Raw genomic sequence first — 16,799 nt, forward strand, 5'->3', positions numbered from 1 at the left:
ATAATAACTCTTTTATCATGCTGTGTCTGAAAATCCTAATTGCTATTTATTAGTAATTGAGCGATTTTCACAGGATAGACCCTGTTTAAACTTCCAATTTTCCCCTGTGTGATAAAGTCCTATGATAGTGGTAGATAACTTGCGGCCCTCCAGATGCTTTTGGACTGCAGCTCCCAGCATTCTTAACCATTGGCTAGAACTGCAGTCCAAAAATGTCTAGAAAGTTGTTTTTTGCCCATTCCTGCTCTATAGGTTTCTAGCCTACATATGTATTAAAATATGCAATTCTTAAAGGGTGCAACATATGGGGTTTTCTCTGTGATAACCATTTTATTTAACCCATTGTGTTTATTTAGGTGTGTCTACTCTGCATTTAAAAATACTGATAACTGCAATGATTCAGAGTACACAATAAATGTACTTTCCTTTGCACCTGTAAAGTAAGTATGTCATGTCTTAGGAATAGAAGAACTGATCTGTATAAGATCTGACACATCTTTGAACAGGTGCAGGAAACCTTTGTTCGTTCTTCTGTATTTTATAACAGAGCAGAACTAATTTTTCCCCACATTTGCCAAACCTTTTTGTAAGTCACTGAAGAAATGGCACTGTCTGAGCAAACATTGGCTACATCTGCAGTGCAGAAATAATGCAGCTTGACGCTGCTTTAACTGTCATGGCTCAATGCTATGAAATTCTGGAATTTGTAGTTTGGGGAGATATTTAGCCTTATCTGTCAAAGAGCTGTGGTGCCACAACAAACTACACATTATTTCTGCAATGTAGATGCAGCCTATGACTTATTTTTCTGCATCAAGCATTAGACACCTAGGTTGTCAAAAAATGTAAGGTGTGTATTTCTGGGTGAGTTAGCTAATTAAACTCTGCCACCAGTGCAGTATATATCACTCTTGCTCTGGAATAGCCTGAGTAAGACTTAAGAGCAAATTACATCTCACGTTGGAGCAAGATGAAGAAAGGGAAATTTGCTTCAGAAAAGTGACCGAAGGAAAATGAGTGCTTGACCCTTTTCCTCTCTTCACTTTTCTATTTAATTCCTCCCCATTCGGCTGCTTTTATCGTCACGAGTTCTAGACCACATTTGCAAACTAAAATGAGTTCAGAACACTGCTGAGAATAAAAGCAGTTGAGACGCTAGTTGGAATACTTCTAAGGGTAACAGGGGATGGGAAACTTTTAGAAGGAAGTCTACTGGCAAAGGGAGAAATCAAGTGTCCATTTCTTGTCTCTCTGATGGACACTCCTCCCTTCTAAAGACACTTTGCAATGGGATTGTGTCAGGTGGGACTTTGCTATATACAGCTGCAAAATAATGCAGTTTGTCCCTTAAAATGGATCAAAACTGAGCTAGAATTTCCATTCTATTGCCCATGTCCAAAAGGGCAGCTGTCACATCACTATGTTTTAAAACATATTTGGAACCTCTAGAGATGACAAATTTCAGAAATTTTGAAGCCAGGGCAAACAAATACCACAGCGGGTTTCAAGAGCTCAACTGAAGACAATGCTGAATACTCAGGAACATGTAGCGATAATAGTATGCCTGGCAAAATGAACAGTCTCTCCCCTGTGTTTCTGGAAAGAAATCAAAATTATGGCAGCTCTATGAGTATCTGTACCATGCCAGTGAACCTGCTGCTTTTGCGGAGGCTGAGGTGCAAAGCAGTGCTGGCACTGGGACAGAAATGCTTCTAAAAGCTTAACATGAGTTTTTAATATGTGTGTGTGTGTGTGTGTTGAATCAAGGACGTGGAATAAAATGGATGCAAAATCAAGGACGTGGATAAAATGGATGCATGCCTCTTTCCTTCTGAAGCATTTTTTGCTGTGGATGACTGTTGTTTCCCTATAATCTGCTGTGACAAACCACTGGCCCTGAGGATAATACCTACCTGTCTTTTGGTATCCAACCTAGTGAATGATTTAGAAGAGATGAAAAGACTGTATAAAATGTCTGATACGAAGGCAAAGGAGAACATCTCCCATTGGACTGACCTTTGTTGAACAACACTCTTTTCTAAATCAAAAGTTAGAGGTTTCTCACAGCATTTAAAATCATGTAAAAAAAAATCTGAGCATTTTAGGGCCACATGGACCAGTGGGAGTTTATTAGTGTTTCTGCCAATTTGATCTTTCACACAATTCTGTCAAAATGAACACTGTCTGAGCACTGCTATTTGCAATATAAATGTATTTGGTTGTAGAAAATGCAAGAGTTAAGATAAATCATGACAGTTGCAGCTGCAACAGCAATAACCTTTAACCTCATAGACAAACTTACTTTACACAGAAATGCATGAAACTGTGCCCAGGCTCTATAAATCTCCAGATCTCTTCATCCAACAAAATATTACAAAAGCAGAGGAGAGGTGAAGGCTGACTTGATGTTAAAGTCATGAAGTCTACACAGTCTTTCAGAATAGAGAAGATAAATTTAACTGGATTAGGTTGTACTAAATGGTGGATGGATTTCAAATTGTTTGTTGTTAGCTGCCTCTGAGTCAACTTTGACTCATGGCGACCCTGTGAATGAGAAATCTCCCTGTCCCCTATTCTCACCCTCTCTAATCAAATCCCGCAGGTTCAGGCCTGTGAACTTATTGCGTTTATCCATCTGGCCTGTGGTCTTCCTCTCTTTCTATTGCCCTCTACTTTCCCCAGCATTATTGCATTTTCTAGTGATCTGTGGCTTCTCATGATGTAGCCAAAGTACAGCAGTCTCAATTAAATCATTTTGGCTTCCAGGGACAATTCGGGCTTCATCTGTCCTAGGACCCATTTGTTTGTCTGTTTGCCTGTCCACGGTGTCCTCAGCACTCTTCTCCAGCACCACATCTCAAACGAGTTTATTTTCTTCCTATCCACTTTCTTCACTGTCCAGTTCTCACATCCGTACTTGGGAATACAATGGTTTGGACAATTCTGACTTTAGTGTTCAGTGTTGTATCTTTGCACTTTAGGATTTTGTTTACCAGTATTTCTTTCATAGGTGCTTGTCCCATTCCTAATATTTTTAAGCATCAAATGTTTCTAAGGCATTAAACTGCCTTAGAAACATTATTCTAACCGCAAACAATTCTGTAACACCTTAAAGCCTAACACATTATAGCAGAAGTTTCCACTGTCTGCCACACTTCGTCAGATATATAGAGTGTTATTTAGAATATAATACAGTTATGGGCAGGATTGTAGACAGTGAGGACAGAGAGCAACTGAACATAGACAGTTTTTCTGATCTCTTGATGTTTCCTCATTTCCTAGATCAAATCAAGAAGGGCATTGCTTATAGAAGAGAGCATGTATCACACTGGAAGATGAGCAAGTGAATGCACCCCTACTGTGGTGTATGGCATGGCTGAGGCTTCTACTAATGTTATCAGAGTACATATGAGCTCAGCCCTGGCACCTGGGCTAGTCCCTGTGTTTGTATCCTTGTTGTGTGACCTCTTATTGATAGTGAGTTGTTGCATAAAGTCATGTTTGACTTTAAAGAAGTTTTTATTGTTTTTTTTAAAAAGTGAGAATACAACGCAACAATAAAGAACAGCTCTTTCCCTTCCCACCCCTAATCTGAACATTAAACCAGTACTTCTTGTGCTATCTGATGTGAGGGACCAGCCTTTTCCCCTGACAAATGTCCCAGGTAATGGCATCATATTTATCTCTTGACTATAACTTTCTTTCTTTCTTCTAAACTCTCCAGAGATTGGCAGCTGATGTCCTGCAAACTGGTTCAAGGAACCTCTGCACTGAACTCCAGGCTAGTGATTATCACACTTCTGGTTTGTGGGGAAACACAGGTTTCTTGGAGGGCAGTGTCATTGTCTAGAATGGGCTGTAGCACAGTTTTTACTGATCTGCACTATGTGGGGTGGGGTGGTTATGTGATATCAAGTTGGCTTTGATCCTATTAATGAAAGACCTTCAAAACATCCCCAATTTGCTTTCTTCACTCTCCAGCTTTCACATTCATAGATATCAGAATACTGGAGCATGGATGATCCTGACTTTGATATTCAACAGTTTATCTTTGCATTTGAAAGGCTTATCTAGTTCCTTCATAGCTGCCTTTGAAACACATTGCAGAAATTACCCTTTTGAGACCGCTTTAACTGCCCTGGTTCAGTGCTAGGGAATCCTGGGAATTGTAGTTTATTGTGGCCCCAGAGCTCTTTGACAGAAAAGGTTAAATGTCTCACAAAACTACAGTTCCCAGAATTCCCTAGCATTGAGCCAGGATAGTTAAAGTGGTCTCAAACTGGATTATTTCTGCAGTGTGTTTTGGTCCAAAGTCTTCATTTGATTTCTTGACTTCAGTCTTGACAATGACTTATGATTGAGCAAAACACAGAATCTCTTCAATAATTTAAAATTTTTATCATCTAATGTAAAGTTACATAAATAATCTCTGATCATTGTTTTTTTAATTTTCTTGATAATCTGTAATCCGGAGTCTGCACTTTTTTCCTTAACTTGGGCCCAAGACACACTGGCCAAAAGTGGTGTGCTGGTGCCGAAACTAGGGTTTCAGAGTATGCAGGAACCGCACGCTCTGGAACCCTAGTCCATATGGGCGGTGGCATCATGGTGGTGTCCTGTCCACATGGATGCCGCCATGATGGTGCTACCGCCATGCAGTGTCTGCACATCACTGCACGTTGTGGACATCACAAGTGCACAAATTGCACACTCGTGGCGTATGTAACACACCACAAAAAGAACCTGGAAGAACCAGGTTCTTTTTACAGCGGAGGGATGCCGTGCGGCTTGGCAGCTGTGGCGTCCTTCCACAGTAAAAACAGGCAACTCCAGCCTGCCATTTCTGGGTGGTCTGTACTGCCCCTTTCATCAGTACTGTAATCAGTCCACATCTTGCTGATGTCTATTAGGAGTTTGCTGCCATTTTGAATAATTGATGTTTCTTCCTCCTATTTTCACACTTCTTTCCTTTGAGTCTAATCCTGTTCTCTGTATATATTCTATGTACAGTGGGTCCTTGTTATCCACTTGGGTTTGGTTCCAGGATTCCCTGTGGATAACAAAATCCATGGATGCTCAAGTCCCATTAAATATAATGTAATATATAACTCTGGCCTTGAGTTTGGATATTTTATACATTTTTTGCAATTGCTCATTTTTCAGTGGGATATTTATACCCTTTTTGAAATTATACTGGACTTTCTACTCCAGTGTTTATTTTATCCCTTATTTCTGTACAGAGGTGTATTTTGGTAATTGGAAGTGGGTTATATTTTACACAGATTATTTTCTTTGATAGAACCCTTTAGTTTGGTTTTTTTGTCCATTAAATATAATGGCAGAACAAAATGGTGTCCCTTATATAAAATGGAAAATCATGGTTTGCTATCTGGAATTTATACTTTTTTGAATATTTTCAAGCCGTGGATGCTTGAATCTGTGGATAAAAAAATCTGTGGATAAGGATGACTGTATAAATCAAACAGATAGGCTGATAAAGTGCACCACTGCATGACCTCCTTACTACCTGAAAACCATTTTGCTGTTGCATATTGTCTTGAAAGTGGCCTCTTTTTTAGAACGCAATCAGGGCAGTCAACGCTTGTGGCACTCCTATTTGTTTTAAAGTGACTCATATAGAGCCGCTCAGGCTAAACTCACAATCTTGAATTTAACCTTTTAATCCCACAACAGTTTAGGACCCAAGAGGTCATTTTCTCCACACCATTCCAAGAACTATGGCCTGGAACAAACGGGCGGGAAGCACTCTCCTGGTGCCGATTCTAGGGTTTGGGAGCGCGTAGCATCCACAAGCTCCTGAACCCTAGCATATAATGGAAGCACCATAATAGCGGCCTCTTGTCCTCATGGGGGCTGCCATCATGACGCAAGTGCAGCACAGCGTACGCATGTTGTGACACCATGCTTTGTCATTGACATGTGCAAGTGCGCCAATGGTGCAGTCATGGCGCTTGGCGCGCACAATAAAATCCTGCTTTTAGCAGGTTCTTTTTGGTGCCCAGGAACGCTGCTGCGATGTCCTCAGAAGCACAAACTGGCAGCTCCAGCCTGCCTTTTCGGGGTGGTCTATCGAGTCCCTCAGTTCATTAGGAGTGTTGCTTCAGGTGCTTTTGCCCAACAAAACCTGAAAGTTAGAAAATATATTTTTGGGAAGAGGGCTTACTAGTAGCAGGCACCCTCCAATGAAGCTTGTCAAACCCAGTCATTATACAGCTCTAGAGAGCATGCAGGAATTTTATTCTTTCACAAAATGACCCTGATTGCTGAAGTGTTGTAGTTACTGTTTAGAATACTACTTCTTTTTTTAAATCTCAAATGACTTGCTTCAGGATTAATGTAACCTCACATTACTGGCTGCTACATTCTAAAGTCAGGCTACTTGGCAAACTTTAGATTGGTAGTTTTCAGCTTCTATATACATCAAAAGTAGAATTGCATCCACAACCATTTACCTTTTTTCTCTTTGCACCTGTGAATGAGGACATATTTCATTTGCCCCAATTCATCCTCTCACTGAGTTACTATAAATACCACTGTATGCTGTATCATGCATAATTTCCTACCATGCAATATATCAAGCATGAGAGAGAAAGAGGCTGAAAAGTTTCTTGATAATGCAATATGTTGCAGCAAAGCACTGCAGCATGGCAGAATACAGGAGACATACAGAACACAATATGCTTCACCTTGAAGTGACAGAAGTCTCACTAACCATTTCAGGGTAACCTGCATGCCTTAACAAGGAGTGACTGCAGTATACTGCAGCACTCTGACACACTGTATTTGTGACATCATGCACTGCATCCTCAATGCATCTGCCAGAAATTGAGCCATTAATCCATAATGTAAGCTACACCAGTGGCCATTTATAATTCTCTTGCAACAGACAAGGTGAAAAGGCTGAGTTGCAGAAAATGCTAGGCATTTAACACTGCATGTCTCCCCATGGAGTCTTAGGTTGCCATTTTAAATACCCTTGTAAGGATGTAAACCATATTATACCCAGGACTTATTCTTGAGTAATAATGCATACAATTCCACTGTAATGCTGCAATTGCGTATACACTATAACTTGGAATTAAATTCCATTAAACAACACAGGACTAATATCTAAGGAAACGTACACAGCATAAGACTGCAACCTAGCTACCATCTACATGGAATAAAATTATACTAATTGGATTGAAAGCAAAAGAAAACATCAGAGGATTGAGTTGTTATTACTGCCCTCCCATATTTGCTATGTGCCAATTTATCAAAAATGAAACTAAGATTCCAGTTTGATTAATATTATGAAGTATATTACTAAATATAAAATATTATCTCTATGCACTTATGGATATGGTCAGTAAAAATTACCAAGCGATTCATAAGACATATTTATTACACATAACCCATTCAGTTTATATATTAATTTAGGCTGCTGCTGATAGAAGCAGAAAGTTGCCATTCCCTATAAAATGAGTGTGCTCTAGTACAATAATGCATAATTTATCTGCTGTTGTTTCAGTCACATGGAATATGTAAAATCTACTGTGTGAAGGAATAACCACTTTAACTACCACTATCACTACCCTGGCTCAGTGCTAGGGAACTGTAGTTTTGTGAGACACTTAGCCTTCTGAGGACATTATCACATCGGAGGAATGTCTCGAAAGAAAAGAAAGTAGGGGCAATTCGAAATGAACGCTATTACGCAAATGGTTATCTAATGCACCGAAGAACATAACACCCACCCCAAAGCCAAAGTAGTGTGAATGCAAAAGTAATTATCATATGAATACGTACCCTTCATAGTCTAGAATTCGAATTAGCATCCCTGCACATGTGCAGAGAGGGCAGAATCAGATCGTGACCTTTTTACACTTCTAGTTCCTGTGGTTTTGCCTGACTTCACATTATTTGTTCATTCATTACCCTTTATTTCACGTTATTTCCCCGAATTTACACATCTCTTGGTTGACCCTGGATTGGGTTCAAATAGACTTAGCATTAACTTCGATTACATGTGATAACCTCTCGCGCAACAATCTGAAACCTCATGATTGCTTTTGGGATCACACTGCATTGACCTTCCAATTTCCCCCGCGTGATAACATCCTCTTACAAAGAGCTCTGGTACCATAATAAACTACAATTCCCAGGGTTCTCTAGGCAGTTAAAGCAGTCTCATACTGGATTATTTCTGCAGTGTGTTTTGGAGCTAAATATAAAAACTACACATCTTCACTACCATTAAATACATTTCATCCTGTGAAGATTCCACAATCGTCTTTATTAGGCGCTATAGCATCCAATAAGCATTCTGCTCATCATCTCCCTCACATTAAAAATAACAACCCCGGGTCCTGAACTCTGTGCCCTGCCTTTGCTCTGTAAGGGCAAGCTTGTATGGCAAAAACACTTAACATAACAAGCACAAATATATAGGGTACTACAGCGGTTATTACTGGTAAATTCAGATTAATAAATCAATAAACTGTCCCTTATTGTGAAACCAACAGTGCAGCCATATGCACAATAGTATGGAAATTTGCAGCACTGATCACAGTGGATCACTTACAGGTTCTAGAAGGGCCTTTGTAGCCAAAAATAAAAGGTTCAATGGGGGAGGCGGAAATGACAAAACTTCTAAGGAGGTAATTTCCTTTTGGTTCCCCCCCCCCCCCCCCCAGAAGTTTGAGACCCAGGGATCTGCATTTTGCCCGCCCTTGTAGCAAGTTGTGCTTTTTGAGTGTGTGCCTTCAAGTCATTTCCGATTTATGACTACCCTAAGGCGAATCTATCACAGGGTATTCTTAGCAATGGGGGTTTCCCATTCCTGCCCTCTGAGGCTGAGAGAATGTGACTTGCCCAAGGTCACCCAGTGGGTTTCATGGCCAGGTGGGGATTCAAACCCTGGTCTCCAGAGTCTTAGTCCAACACTCAAACAACTGCAGCACCCTGGCTCTTTGACTGCAATGTGGGGGGAAAAGGTGCAATATAGGGGCTCACCTTTTGGTGTGTATTTGCAAGGGGGATGAGAAGGTTCAAAAAAGCAACCCCAGACATATCCAGTTTGAAACAAATTCCAGTGAGTGCCACAGAACTTACTCCCAGGTCAGAGGGCAGGGCTTTGTAACCACAATTGGCCAGTATTCCTGGAGCAGCCCTTCCCTTTAGAAAAGGAATCTCTCTCTATAAAAGATTCATTCTGTGTGGTAAAGCACAAAGCTTCTTTGGCAAAGCCTTGCACAGGGAGAAAATCCACCTGCTCGCCTATCCCTATCCCCTTGCTGCCGCCTCAGGAGCAGAAAGTACCTCTCTCCTCATCCATGAGGAAGAGAGGATGACATGCCAGGGGCTCCCTCTCTTGCTTGCTGCCACTGGTCCTCAATGCACTGGGAGGGTGGGCAGGTGGCTTCCTTCCTTCTCCAAGCAGGCTTAATTCCCGTCCTGAGCAGGGTGACCAGATCTTCTAAAAGCAAAGGAGGACAAGGCACAGTAATATGTAGGGCATTCAAGAAAAATGTAGGACATTACCAAATAAAAGCTAAAAACACTCATACAAATAGATAAGATAGGGTCCCAGAGAAGAGTGCTGAGGATCCCATGGACAGCCAAAAAGACAAACAAATAGATCCTAGAACAGATTAAGCCTGAACTCACCTTGGAGCCCCAGATCATTAAACTGAGGTCGTTGGACTTTGGCCACATCATGAGAAGGCATGAATGACTGGAAAAGACAATAATGCTGGGAAAAGTAGAGGGATGTAGAAAAAGACCTCATGCCGGATGGGTGGACAGCACTGAGGAAGTCACAATATGAATTTGCAGGAATTAAGCAGAGCAGTGGAGGACAGGGGGACTTGGAGATGTCTCATCCACAGGTTTGCCATGATTCTAGGACTGCTAACAACAACAACAAAAATATCAGAGAAATGTGGCATATAAATAACTAAATAAAATTGCATGCTTCTTGCCTGGTTTTAAAAACACTTAATACTAATATAGAATAGAACCTTTATTATGGTCATAGACCAGCACATAAAATAAACCCATGCTTCTTAGTGATGTTCCAAAATGGAGGACATTTTGGAATCCCTCCTGGAGAGAAGGCTGGAAATGGAGGACAGATCCTGGGGGGAAAAAGACAGCTGGCCTCCCTGGCGAAACAGAACCAACCTTCTGGCCTGTTTTTAAAAACACTTCATATGTAAATATAGAACAGAACAGAACAAAATATTTATTATGGTCAATAGACCAGCACAACAATATACAGTACAGATAAACCCATGCTTCTTAGCCCTGCTAAGAGCAGAGTCAGGACCAGGGTGAGCAGGTGTCCTCCTTTCCCAGAACCTGCCCTCCATTTCAAGCCTTTTCTCCAGGAGAGGTTCCAAAAGGTCCTCTATTTGGAATCCCTCCAGGAGAGAAGGCTTGAAATGGAGGGCAGGTCCTGGGGGACAAAGGAGGATGCCTGATCTTCCTGGCAAAATAGAACCATCCCTGTGGCCTGTTTTTAAAAACACTTTTTAATATAAAGATAGAATATTTATTACAGCCACAGACCAGCACATAATATGCATACACAAACCCATGCTTTTTAGATATGCTAAGAGGAGAGTCAGGACCATGTGGAGTCCCTCCTGGAGAGGAGGCTTGTAATGGAGGACAGGACCAGGGTGAGCAGGCGTCCTCTACCCCCCAAGACCTGTCCTCCATTTCGAACCTTCTCCCCAGGAGGGATTCCCAATGGTCCCCCATTTGGAGTCCCTCCTGGAGAGAAGGCTTGAAATGGAGGAGAGGTGTGTATGTGTGTGGGAAATGAGGATGCCTGTTCCCCCTGGTCCTGCCTCTCCTCTTCCCATGACAGCCATTTCTTCTTCCTCTGCAGAGGCTGCAGCAGGGGGGCTTAGGATGTCCCTCCTCCTCTCATAAAAGCAGAGCCCCTCACCACCTGAACCCATGTGCACTCTGCAAGGGCGGCGGCAAGCACCTTCTTGCCTCCTTCTCTTCCTCCTGCTCTCCCCTCTTCCTGGTTCCCTCATGGGCTGCAGCAAGAAGACCCCCCTCCACCGCCCCAGCCTCAGGCAGCCTTTGGAGATGGCTGGAGGCAAGGAGAAGGAGCAGGAGCAGCCATCCCAGGCGGCTGAAGCCCTGCAGAGCCAGGCTCCCTTCAGGACTGCAGCTCATTAGGCGCTGCTGCAGCATATGCTCCTTATCTGCAGCAGACATAATCCAGCTTGACACCGCTTTAGCTGCTGCTGCTTCCAGCCCAGGCAACCCTGGATCAGTCCTGCAGAGCCATCAGCCCCCCACAAAAATCAGGACCTGTCCTCCATTTCAAGCCTTCTCTCCAGGAGGGACTCCAAATGGGGGACCAATCCCTCCCCAAATGTCCTCCATTTTGAGCATGGCTAAGAAGCATGGGTTTCTATCTGCATGAGTGTTTTTAAAAAACAGGCCAGGTGTCCGTCCCCCTTTTCCTTTTTCTTCAAGGACCTGTCCTCCATCATCTCAAGCCTTCTCTCCAAGAGGAATCCCCAAATGTCCTCCATTTTGAGCATCACTGGTTTGAGTGCTGGACTTGGACTCTGGAGCCCAGGGTCTGATTCCTTGCTGGGCCATGAAACCCACTGTGTGAGCCACACTCTCTCAGCCTCAGGGGAAGGCTATATCAACCTCCTCTGAAGAAACCTTGCCAAGAAAACCCCATGAAACTGGGTCGCCATAAATCCAAGTTGAAGGCAGCAAAACAACAATAAGAAGCATTGATTTGTTATTCCCATGACTGCTTTGTGGCTTCTTCTTTGGTCGCTGCCTCCATACTTTTCCTTCAAGGTCCTCCATTTGGCCCTGGCTGGTCCTTCTTCGTGCTGAACATGAATTTACTTCTATGGGTGCTTCCTCCTTGGTCACGTCCTCCATTTCTGCCTTCAAGGTCCTCCATTTCTGCCTTCTAGATCTTCAACCTTTCCTCCTACAAGGTCCTCCATTTGGCCCAGCCTGGTCCTCCTTTATAGTGAGACCGGATTCATTATATCTGTGGGGACTTTTTCTTTGGTCACGCAGTTCTTCTCCTCCCTATTTTCCTGCAAGGTCCTCCATTTATCCCTGCCTGGTCCTCCTTTGCCACGAGGTTGAATTCATCATATCTGTGAGGGCATTTTCTGTGGTCGCGTCCTCCATATTTTTCGCCTCAAGGTCTTCAATTTGTTTCCTTCAAGGTCCTCCATATTTTTCCTTCACAGCCTTCAAGTCCACTCTTTGAAGGTCCTCATATTTCCCCCTCCAAGGCCCTCCATTTCTTCCCTCCAAAGTCGTCCATATTTTTCCCTCCAAGGTCCTCCATATCTTTCGCCTCAAAGTCTTCAATGGTCCTCCATTTCTTCCCTCCAAGGTCCTCCATCATTTTCCCTACAGAGGCTTCAATTTTCCCCCTTCGAGCTCCTTCATAGTTTCCCTACAAGATCCTCCATTTCTTCCCTCCAAGGTCCTCCATCCTTTCCCTTCAAGCCCCGCAATTCCTTCCCTTTGAGGCCCCCATTCCTCCCCTCCGAGGTCCCCCACCTTCCCCCTCCCGGGTCCTCCTTTCCCGTCGCCAGGAGGAGGAGGAAGGGCGTCCTGGGGGGTGTCTGAGGCCGGTGCCTTCCAGCCTGGGCCCCCGAGTCCCTCGTCCTTTCGCTCATCGTCATGATCATCATCATCATCGCTTCCAGGAGGAGGCTCCCTGCCTGAGTCCCGGCCATTGCCAGACGGGGGCGGCGTGGAAGCGGCTCTGCTCCTCCTGCGTGCGGACTCTGGTGGTGGCCAAGAAGAGCCAGAAGGAGCGGGAGCCTTGGCAGAAGCAGGGGAGCCTCCTCCTCCTCCTCCTCCGCCTTCGCTGCTGCTGAGTCATGTGCCGGGGGTCTCCTCTCCGCTGACGCCTTGGGCTGCGGCATCCACCGGAGGAGCCCTCCTCCTCCTCCTCCTCCGCATAGCAGAGAGAGATCGCCCTCCTCCTCCTCCTCCTCCTCCTCCTCTTTCCTGGGCTGAGTCCCTCCGCAGCAGCCGGAGCAGCATCCTTCCTTCCTTGCTTCCTTGCTTGCTCGCTCCCCTGCCTCGCTGGGAGCCATGATCGCGGCGGCGTTCCTGGTGCTGCTGCGCCCCTACAGCGTCCAGTGCGCCCTCTTCCTGCTCCTGCTGCTCCTGGGCACCGTGGCCACCATCCTCTTCTTCTGCTCCTGGCACCGCGGCATCCACAAGGCGGCCAGGAACAGGCGCTCCGCCATCAAGGCCGCCGCAGCCGCCGCCGCAGCCGCCTTCCCGGGGAGGTCCAGGAGCAGAGGTAAGGCGGGCGGCAGCGGGAGCCTGGGGGAAGGGTTCTCCGACCTTGGGCGCCTCCATGGACTTCTCACGCCTTGGCCAAGGGTGCTTCAAAAGTGTGTGTGTGTGTGTGTTATTGTGGGTGCCACTTGAGGCTGAGAGAGTGTGACTCCTCCCCCAAGGTCACCCAGATTCGAACCCAGGACTCTCAGAATCTTAGCTCCATACACACACATCCCACCCTATATTATTACTGTAATAAGGATGATCTCCCTAAAACATGGTGCTGGGGACACTGGCTCCCACACTTAACACATCCCAATCTGTATTACTACTGTTTAAAAGGCTGTAAAAGGAGGAGAGGAAAGGAAAGGAAAGGAGATAGGAAGAGTTGTGGTTGTGGTGGTGGTGGTTCTTGGGTGCCTTCAAGTCCTTTCCGACTTAGAGCAACCCTAAGGCACACCTATCTTGACAAGGTTTCTTGAGAGCTGGGGTTGTTTTGGGTGCCATTTGAGGCTGAGAGAGTGTGACTCCCCACCCAAGGTCACTCCAGTGGGCTTCTGTGGCTAAGCAGGGATTCGAACCCTGGTCTCCCAGAATCCTAATCCCACACACCTACATCCCATTCTATATTATTATAATTATAAGGATAATCTTAAAACAAGATGCTGGGGACATGGGATACCACAACAAAAAGGAATGCAATATATGGATTTATTAAGGTTACTGCAGAAGGGATTTGAACTGTGGTCTCCAGAGTCCAAGGCTCAAATCTCTTCCCTAGAGAGAGGTGAAATGGCTGCCCTACCTACCTACCTGCCTGCCTTCCTCCCTACCTGGCCAGGTTCTTCCTGCCCCAAAGTGGGACAGAGGAAGGCAATGAAATATACCTGAGGACTGGCCTTCAGGTCTCTTCCTCAGAGAAGAGGGAAAGGAAGGGCCAAAAGGGAATCCCTTATCCACTGCCCAAGCTGTGGATGATGGAATGGATTGGCTTTGGGTGCTCCCTGCTCCTTACATTTGTGGTTTTGAGGGAAGCTGTGGGGGTTTGGGCTTCCAGCTTCCACTCCACAGCCCACCCTTCAGGAAACATAAGAAAGAAAAGCTCCCCAAAAAGGCTGCTCAACTTCCAGAGCACTTTTCACACTGACTTCTAAAAATGAGAAATTAAACATGCATGTAGAGTGCCTGGACTTTGCCTCCAGGTCTCTTCTTCAGAGAGAATTTTATTGAATACGTAAAAGCAGCAATGATGTGGTGATTTTGTTTTTAAGGGATGTACCAAGCAAAGAGTTCCCTAGAATTTGAATTATTATTATTGTTGTTGTTGTGTATTATTGTTGTTGTGTGCCTCCAAGTCTTTTCCAACTTATGGCAACCCTATCATGGGGTTTTCTTGGTAACTTTCTTCAGAGGGGGTTTGCCATTGCCCTCCTCTGAGGCTGAGAGAGTGTGACGTGCCCAAGGTCACCCATTGGGTTTCTGTGGTTTAGTCGGGATTTGAACCCTGGTCTATAGATGTGGTGATTTTACGTTTTCAAGGGGCAGGATGTACCAAGAAAAGGGTTCCCTAGAACTTTGGTCCAAAACACACTGCAGAAATAATTTGAGACCGATTTAACTGCCCCTGGCTCAGTGTTAGGGAATTCTGTGAAGTGTAGTTTTGTGAGACATTTAGCCTTTTCTGTCAGACAGCTCTGGTGCCACAATAAACTACAATTCCCAGTATTCCCTAGCACAGAGATAGGGCAGTTAAAGCAGTCTCAAACTGGACTATTTTTATAGTCTTTTTTGGACTTGGTTGTGTGTCTTCAAGTCATTTTCGACTTAGGGTCCTAGTATGGGCTTTCCTTGGCAAGTTTCTTTAGAGGGGGTTTGCCATTCCTATCCTCTGAGGCTGAGAGTATGTGACTTTCATGGCTGAGCAGGGATTTGAACCCTGCCCTTCAGAGACACAGTCCAGTGCTCAAACCACCACACCATGAGAGAATTTACATGGCTGATAATGGAGGCAGAGAGAGTCCTGACTTATCTTTTCCCCTCCTTTTTTCTTTCCAGATGCTGTAATGAGAACCCATCACTTTCGTTCTGAGGTAATTTATTTAGCACGCAACCTCAAGGTCAGAAGAAGTTTTCTCACCCCAATATAAATCACTTAAAATATATAAAAGAATAGATATAGATATAGATATTCTTTTAGAGCACATCATTTTTTAAAAAAAGTTCTGCATGGAAATGTTATTATTTTCATATGCCTGTGTTATTATATAATATCTTAATATTCTCCACTGGTATTGGATTGTTGTTGTTGTTGTTGGGTTTTTTTGCAACTAAGGCATTAATTATTTCATGCTTTATGTTAATATTAACTACTTTATTTTACAAGTCAGTTAGCTAGATACATCTATTAATCATAGCAATATAGGTCCAAAACACACTGCAAAAAAATAATCCAGTTTGAGACTACTTTAACTGCCCTGGCCCAATGCTACAGAATTCTGGGAACTGTAGTTTAATGAGACATTTAGCCTTCTTTGTCAGGGAACTGTTGTAGCACCACAATAAACTACAATTCCCAGTGTAACCTAGCACTGAGCCAGGGCAGTTAAAGCAGTCTCAAAACTGGATTATTTCTGCAGTGTGTTTTGGACCATAGAGGGTATGGAACCAGGATTGTGTTTGCTTTGTCATCTGCTATTTAGGCCCTGTACAAACTTTACAATATCCAAGTAAAAAGAGTGTTAGGAAATGTTAGGAAACTAGTGTGGGATGGTTCAGAGCAGTGAAGTCTGAGACCATGTCCATTTTGAGCTGTCATGCAATAACTAGAATTAAAGCCTGCCTACCATTTATTATCTGTATCTCAGAAAGACTATTCCTGCTAAAGAAAGAATGATGCTTTACATTAATGAAATAACTTTCATTGGTCAGATTTATGTAAACAAAGCACATCCAGTCTTCCCACAACCATTCAAGGTTATTTGATGCTTCTGGCACTTAATTTTTTTCTCAGTGGACTGATTTTTTAAAAAAATTGCATTTATACATTAAGAACATCCTTTCAAAGCAATTTCCTGGTGATCCTATTCTAAAGGGACATCTCCTTTGTAGAACTGCCCCTTTCTTAACATCCTAGTTTTCAAGGACAATGATTCTTTATTAAAATAGTAGCCAAATCCCACTGGAAAATTAAAATGTTAAGATGGTTACTTTTTTCTCAGTGTAAAGGGACTGAGCTAGATGTATGTAGAACTAGACTTCAATTCTAGGCCTGAAAGGTTGGGTGAGGCCTTAATTTAACATTTTTACGGTCAACAATTAATAGCCAGTTAAGCAGTGGATATTGCTGCTATTTTCTGTCTGTCATGCAGCCCAATCCATGTTTACTTAGACATAACCTCTTATACTTTAATTTTAAAAAGCCTCTGGTTTCAATGAAATTTATTTTCATGCAAATGAAACTAGTATGGAAAGTATGTGCAAATCTTAGC

The 16,799-nt window shown here is 43.6% G+C and overlaps 1 protein-coding gene across 1 annotated transcript in view; it reads left to right on the plus strand.

The window, feature by feature from the left end:
• Nucleotides 1–13,116: 13,116 nt before the first annotated feature.
• LOC149311412 (dystonin-like) overlaps nt 13,117–16,799 on the plus strand; it is a 401,747-nt gene continuing 398,064 nt past the window's right edge. Inside the window, 2 exon segments of the mRNA XM_089531013.1 lie at nt 13,117–13,330; nt 15,367–15,401. Coding sequence (XP_089387139.1) covers nt 13,117–13,330; nt 15,367–15,401 — 249 coding nt within the window.

The sequence above is a fragment of the Sceloporus occidentalis genome, unplaced genomic scaffold, assembly GCF_023333645.1.
Source record: "Sceloporus occidentalis isolate IW3139 unplaced genomic scaffold, rSceOcc1.0.p SCAF_6, whole genome shotgun sequence".
Lineage (NCBI taxonomy): Eukaryota > Metazoa > Chordata > Lepidosauria > Squamata > Phrynosomatidae > Sceloporus > Sceloporus occidentalis.